The sequence below is a fragment of the Notolepis coatsorum genome (genome assembly GCF_963971535.1).
Source record: "Notolepis coatsorum genome assembly, chromosome: 1".
Taxonomy (NCBI): domain Eukaryota; kingdom Metazoa; phylum Chordata; class Actinopteri; order Aulopiformes; family Paralepididae; genus Notolepis; species Notolepis coatsorum.
The window spans coordinates 63,130,210-63,137,709 of NC_140165.1; the positions used below are offsets into that span (position 1 = coordinate 63,130,210).

General features: G+C 52.7%; 1 protein-coding gene across 1 annotated transcript in view; it reads left to right on the plus strand.

Moving 5' to 3' along the window:
- Positions 1-661: 661 nt before the first annotated feature.
- Positions 662-7,500, plus strand: part of nhsl1a (NHS-like 1a) — a gene marked incomplete at its 5' end in the record, with an annotated part of 24,242 nt that continues 17,403 nt past the window's right edge. The window contains 13 exon segments of the mRNA XM_084323108.1: positions 662-728; positions 837-935; positions 2,593-3,179; positions 3,181-3,204; positions 3,206-3,329; positions 3,332-3,502; positions 3,505-3,677; positions 3,679-3,710; positions 3,712-3,796; positions 3,798-3,958; positions 4,117-4,258; positions 4,603-4,737; positions 5,545-6,583. Of these exon segments, the coding sequence (XP_084179234.1) occupies positions 662-728; positions 837-935; positions 2,593-3,179; positions 3,181-3,204; positions 3,206-3,329; positions 3,332-3,502; positions 3,505-3,677; positions 3,679-3,710; positions 3,712-3,796; positions 3,798-3,958; positions 4,117-4,258; positions 4,603-4,737; positions 5,545-6,583 (2,839 nt within the window).

Here is a 7,500-nt window from a genome sequence, read left to right on the forward strand (position 1 = left end):
CGGCATCCCAGATGACATCACCAGAGAACTGGGTAAAATACAGTGTGAAATCCTCCCCAATCATCACAGAGAGGAACTTCCATGGGAATGGATGTAATGAAAGAGCAACCGCACACCAAGGAGAACTCTGTGGAGAGACTGCCATCTAGTGGTTAGATGCATGCTATTGCTATTGGCTGATCTTGGTCCCCTGTGATGTACAGTAACCTGTACAAACAAGCATCTGTTTTCATTCATCATAACCTCTGTGTAACTCTCTCCCTCTCTCTCTTTCTCTCTCTTACTCTCTCTCTATTCTCTCTCTCTCCGTCTCTCTCTCTGTCTCCCTCTCTCTCTGTATCTCTCTCTCACTCTCGCTGTCTCTCTCTCCCCTCTCTCTCTCTCTCTCTCTCGTCTCTCTCTCTCTCTCTCTCTCTCTCTCTCTCTCTCTCTCTCTCTCTCTCTCTCTCTCTCTGTATCTCTCTATCTCTCTCTCTCTCTCACAGCTGATAGATTTGAAGAGCAGCACCAGTCTCTCCCGGGCGGTCCTCCCGGGTCAGTACTCCACCGTGGGTCGTGGCCGGCAGCGCCAACACCGCCTGGCTCTCCTCCGGTCCAACTCCCACCAGCCCCAGCCGCTCCCAGGAGGAGGAAGAGGAGGACGAGGAGGAGGAGGGGGGCGATGGGAGGAGGAGGAGGGGGGGATGAGGAGGGCGAGGGGGAGGAGGGGGACGACAACACAGCCGTCGGCCAGGCGCATCCGTGCTCAGAAGAGGCCAGGGGATCTCCAGCCTGATGGCGTCGCTTACCACAACCCTCGACCCCACCCTGACCCCCGACCCCACCCTAATCCCCAGCCTCCCCCGCGCAGGGGACCCACTCCTCTCTGAACTCTGAGGCCAGTTACACCGGCGCCCCCTATGTGACGCTCAGCGCCAGTTCATCTTACACCCAAGGTGGGGTTCACTAGAGTGGGGCGAGGAGGGAACGCTGGAGTGGGGCGAGGGAACGCGGATCGGTCCATTCAGTTTCCTGGTTCCGGTGGGGGTGATATTTTCAGTGGTGGTTTGTCAGCACTACGCTGCCTGATAACCTATACTATTAAAGGAGTACTCTCCTCATCACCCTGGCTTAGTGCCTATGTCCATCAGAACGCTTGTTACGTTAAAAAAAAAAACATCTGCCTAACTCACTCGTGTGACTTGTGCATTTTAACGTTACATACACAGATGGCGATCGCATGACTTATTAGGCAAGTATAACAACTGCCTTAGTGTATGACATGTATGTACGAGGAAAAAAATGCCTAAGTCATGACATTTTTTGTTTTAAAAGTCACCTTATTTCATTACGCAATGGTTGTTGTGTTTTTGTATTTTTGCAAACTTGTTGATACACCTTGTGGAACTTATTTTCAAAATATATAAATAAAAACTCGTACACATTTGCTGGAAAATTAGTTTTTTCTTCTTTTCCAAAAATCTTTAAAAATAACTTATCATATGAGGCGATATGTTCCTGTGTCCCAGGAGAGTTCAGTCAGTATGTGTGAAGATAATAATAATACATATTAATAATAATAATAATAATAATAATAATAATAATAATAATAATAATAATAATAATAATAATAATAATAATAATAATAATAATAATAATAATAATAATAATGAATACATCAATTTTGTATAGTGCTTTTCCGAATGCTCAAAGACACACAGCAAATTAAACAATACAGATTTAGTAGGGAAAAAATTAAATAATTTTCTTTATAATAGGTGAGAGAGGAAGGAGTTCAAGGCAAGGGTAAAAATGTGAACGTGCACCAGTGCACCACTCTCTCCTATTGTAGACGCCGGGGAGAGATCCATGTGTTACGTTGCTGCACAGAGATTGATCTTTCTTCACTAGAAGTCTCCTCATCACACCGAGCTGGACTCAGTGGCTAAAAGGATATCATGCAGCATCTTAAAAGGAACACGCCAACATTATGGAAAATGCGCTTACCGACATCTCCAGAGTCACACAAGAAGATAGATACCAATTTCCTCTCTGTGTGTTCAGTAGAAAGCTATCCGACTACACGCTAGCTTAGCTTAGGCACAAATTAATGGACCTCTAGCCTAGCTCAAAACTCCGGGAGAGGTGTTTTTGGCCAACCGCTAGGCTAGTGGTTCGTATCCGCTTCCATTCATTTGTACTAAGCTAGGCTAGCTTGCTGTGAAATCAGGGGCTGCTCCATACACAACGAATGGGCCTCTGACTTTATGAGGCCAAGAAATGTTTGTGTGAAGCTCTTACACCCAAATGAGGTTCATATCGTAGCATTACAACAGTATATCAACAGTATGTCATCCTCTCTTCTGTCTCTCTTTTGCTCCTCCTTCTCTTCCCCTCCCCTCCCTCCCTCCCTCCCCTCCCCTCCCTCCCTCCCTCCCTCCCTCCCTCCCTCCCTCCCTCCCATCCTTTTCTCTTGATTTCTCTCAGCAGGATGTACAGGGTTTCCCCAGTGATCTTAAGCCTCTGCTGCCCTACGACCGCTCGGCCCGCGTCATCCCCCAGAGCCCCCTCTCCTCCCCCGCCCTCCTCACCGCTCTCCCCTCTCCCACCAAGGCCCCGCCTTAGCCCCGGCCTGCAGGCGGTGTGGTCCTACCCCAGCGACGGTGGGACTACCTCCCCACGCTACCGGGCCCGTCATCCGGCTGCCTCTCTTCCTCCCTCGCCCCCCTCCTCCAAGGCCGACTCGGGGGTCGCAGGTTTGTTACCGGTCTCTGGAGGACCAGGAGACCGCCGTCTCCCAGGACTCCCACTACCTGCACGGTGGTTCGACCCAGTGTCAGTACGCTATGCCTGGGGAGAGCTGGAGCTACCAGCCCCTCTCCCCGAGTGCCAGCGTTCACAGCAACCGGACAGAGGACGACTGGGATGGTATTATTACCCAGCGAATAAGCAACATGTCCGGGGAGGTTTGGAGCAACAAGCCCCCTCTTGTCCTCCAGCCGATCATCTCCCCTCTCACACGGACTGCAGCTCGCTGTGTTTCGGAGGACATGATGATGGCCTTTCGCTCATCTCCGTCGCTACACCCGGAGCCCCCCGGGTTCAGATCCCACCACCCGCCACCGCCACGGCTCCGCCTCGTCATCGTCTGCCTCGTCCTCCGCCTCTCGCCCCTCCCCAGTGTGACGCGCAGCATCTCCCCTGCGCAAGTGCAAGCGGCCGCCGCTGCCCCCCGGCGCGGTGTGACTCGCTGAGACGCAAACCCGCACGCATCGGGAAGACGCCCGCCCCCCCCGGCGACGGCAGCCCTTCCTCCAGCCCTCCGCGGCTGCACCGGAGGACCCCGCAGCAGGGCGCCGCCCCTCCTCCCCCTCCTCCCCGGGGGGGGGCTTCGACGACCCCTGGGTGCCCCGCAAGGCCAAAAGACGCCAGAGCGGGGTGAACTGTGGGACAGTCACGACCTTTGAACCTCTGACCTTGACCTCTGGTTCCACCACACATCCTCCCTACACTGAATCGCCCCCACTTCCCTCAGCCGCCGCCGTCCAGCCCTGACCATCAGCCTCAGCCCCAGGTCCCCGGCTCTCCGGCCTCCCAGGGAGGGGGGGCTGAGGCTGGCTCTGAACCCAGGGACCGCAGCCTCGTCCCCGGCTCGGATACAGCGCCTCGCCTCCCCCTCCAGCGGGTATTCCAGTCAACTCGAACACCCCGACTCCCGGCACCCCTGTGTCCTCCCCCTCTCACGGCAAGCCCTGGCGCTTTCTCTCTCCCCTCCCCCTTCTCTTCCTCCCCCTCACCCCCTCCTCCTCCTCCTCCTCCTCCTCCTCCTCTCCTCTCTCCCCCTCTCCACCTCCTCCCTGCCCAGGAAACAGAAACCCCCTGTTCCTGAGAGGAAGTCGTCTCTTCGTTCGTTGCTCTCCTCCTCTTCCTCCTCCAACTCCTCCCTCTCTTCCTGCACCTCCTCTGACTCCTCCGCCAGGCATCCCTCTCTGCCTCCTCCTCCTCTTACCAGGATCCACCACTCCCTGCTCTCCCTCTTTCCCTCCCGTCTTCTCCTCCCCCACGCATGCCACCCTCCCGACACCTCCTCCTCTCCCTCCATCATCCCTCCCTATTCCACCCCTCCTCTTCTCTTAGCTACCTCTCCTCCCCCCAGCCCTCCACCATTTCTCCCCACTCCTCCTCCTCTCCCACACTCCTCCAGGCCTCTTCTCCTCCAACAGTCACCTCTCCATCCGCCACCTCGCCCTCCGCCCCCTCCTTACTCCTATGCCATCAGGCAATCCTTCCATCCTCTGGTTTCTGACCTCCCCTCCACCTCCTCCAACCACATCTCGTCCTCCCTCCTCTAGACCTTGCAGAACTGTCAATCAACGATAAGATCCCTCCCCCCTCCTCCTCCTCCCCTGCCCCCAACTCCTCTCCCCCCCTCTGTGCGCCCACTCCATTCATACTCTATGTAATCCAATAGAAAGCCCCACCAAAGAGAGCCCCGGCCACCAGGCTAGCCCATCTCCTGCCAAGGGGAGAGCTAGCCACCCAGCTAGCCCATATCCTGCTAATGGGAGAGCTAGCCACCCAGCTAGCCCAGGCAAGCCCCCCTGTCCCCTGGTCACATCCCAGGCCTTGCAGGGCATCAAGCTCCGCTCTGTCAAGAAACAGGAAGGCCTGCTTGGAAGTGCCAGCGCTAACCAGCGCTACATCAGTTACACTGATCTCCAAAGCCTGCGACACAATGATGCTAAGCAGACGCGGACGGTATCAGCTAATGCCATCCTTGACCTAACAAGCAATGGGGTTAAGATAGCTAGCACTATGTCGACTAATGTTATTCTTCAGAGCCAAGGAAACACTGATGCTAACCAAGTGAGCAAAGAGAGCTCAGAGGCTAAGTTGACCAATCACATGTCTCTCAACGATATTCAAACCACGAGACATGAGAGACAAGAAGGCTTAGATAGTACACTAACCAATGGTGTATTGGACAGTATCGATACATCGTGGATGGTAATGTCTACTGCATCACAGGCAAAAGAGACAGACATGAACTACATTGATATCCAACAACAGCGGCGACCACAAGCACAACTGCCACAGACAACCGAACAACAGAACCAGACTAACAATCGTCCGCAGACTGTGGCTGCAGAGAGAAATGGAGACATTGATTGAAGACGTTTGGCTAAATGAATCTCCCTACTGTTTCTTCTCCACTACTGGAGATGTTATTGTAGGAAATTCTGCTTCTGACAAATTAACAAAGAGCGAAGAAAAAGGGGAGGGACTTCAAAACGCCGATGTCAATTTACCAAACGGTCACTCGGTCAACAACAAACATGATTCATCTCCACATAACTCAACACCCTCTGATACCAGCGCCGTAGCTTCAGCTAAACCACCAGGTACTCCGGTGAAGGCCAGGTCACTGGAGAGGCCCGCCCTACCGAGAAAGCCTGATCTTGGGGCACTGAGGCTCTCAAGCCCCCCTATGGCAAAAAGACAACCAGGGTCCCCGACCAGAACTCACGATGCTAACGGGGAAACCATACCCTATTTTACCAGTGACTTCAGTGTCAACAGCCAATCAGAACACACCCCTTCGCCCACGCACACTCGACGCAGACCCCTTCACCTGCGAGCACGCCCGTCGGCTCGCCTCAGCGGCAGAAACCGCCGATTCCCCACAAGAAATCCGAACTCTCGCTGATTAAGCCCAAGCCTGCTGAGTCGCCCGCCCGAACTAAGGCAGAGACGGCGCCCAGAGATCCAGAGAACAGGATACGAGCGCCCCAACACGGAGCCCTCTCTGCCCATGTGGAGAGCACCCAAACGGGGGCGACTGAGCCACGGGAGGCCGGGTGGACGGGCGAGGGGGGAACCGTGGACAGTCCGATGGAGAGGAGCGTGACGAGTTCACTGTCGGTGGAGGATGAGGTGGAGGAGAAGGAGGGGATTGAAAAGAGAGGGATGACGACGACGACACCCACCGGAGAAGAAGAAGAAGAAGAAGAAGAAGAAGAAGAAGAAGAAGAAGAAGAAGAAGAAGAAGAAGAAGAAGAAGAAGAAGAAGAAGAAGAAGAAGAAGAAGAAGAAGAAGAAGAAGAAGAAGAAGAAGAAGAAGCAAAGGGGAAAAGAGTGATAGAGACCGGGAGGATCACGGTGATGACATCATCCATGGGAGACAAGAAGGAGAAGGCCAGGAAGAAGAATCTGGGGAGGGAGCTGCTCATGATGAAGTCACGGATGTGGTCTTCACAGACATCCTCCTGCTCCTCTTCCTCCTCCTCATCATCGTCGGAAGAAGAGGAGGCGGAAGCGGGAGAGGGGAAGAGAGTGGACGGTGGAGTGGCGCTGATGGCGGGGATAGGGGATGACAGCAGCGACTCGGACAGCTCCTGTTCCCCTGCTGGTGAACGCAGGTACTCCCTGAGCAGCGCACTGTCCACAGACAGCCTCCGGGGGGAGCTAGAGCTTCCCGACCTCCTCATCGAGGAGGAGGAGGAGGAGGAGGAGGAGGAGGAGGAGGAGGAGGAGGAGGAGGAGGAGGAGGAGGAGGAGGGGATTCTGGAGTTGGAAGAGGAAAACAGCAATGGGCCTTTGAATGGTGAGTTATGATTTGGCACAAAGAGATGTTATCAAATAGAACAAGTCCAGAGGATTCCACACAACAGCTTTTGTTTATGCCTTGTCTCCACTAGCCAGGGTGTAGTTGTGCTGTGGCCTTGTCTCCACTAGCCAGGGTTTATGTGTGCTGTGGCCTTGTCTCCACTAGCCAGGGTTTAGCTGTGCTGTGGCCTTGTCTCCACTAGCCATGGGTTTTAGCCGTGCTGTGGCCTTGTCTCCACTAGCCAGGGTTTAGCTGTGCTGTGGCCTTGTCTCCACTACCCAGGTTTAGCCGTGCTGTGGCCTCGTCTCCACTAGCCAGGGTTTAGCCGTGGTATGGAATTCCCAACTTAAATGGCGAGACAGCCCAGGTGAATAGGCAAAGAAAATATTTGAATAGATATAACTATGAAACTTTCCCAGTTTGTTATGTACATAACAAGTAAGAAAAAATGTATTGCAAGTTTTCTGATATCTTATGTTTATATATGCAAAATAGGCATTACCTAATTAAATATGCACTAATTTGCATATGTCGCCAGGATGGACATCACCAACTTTGGATGATGCCAGATTTAAAAAAATGTGTTTCATTATGTTGACACATAACCCAATGAAGTTTGTTCAGAAGGGATTGTGGCTATGTATTTTATCATCCCATAAATCAGGAAATGCTGTCTAGAGTCATCTATTTTCCCCAGGTTTTTTGGTATAAATTTACTATAAATCAGGCTATGAATGATATATCAACAAACCCCTCTGAACAAAGATGCAGGGTATAGATAGGAAGAAATGTGGAAAGTATGGTGTGTTTTGGGAAAACGCCTTCAAAGTTAAATCTTTTCTTTTTTTACCGCTATTTACAAACATACCTAATCAAACCATTAGTAATATACATCTCAAACACATAACTGATAA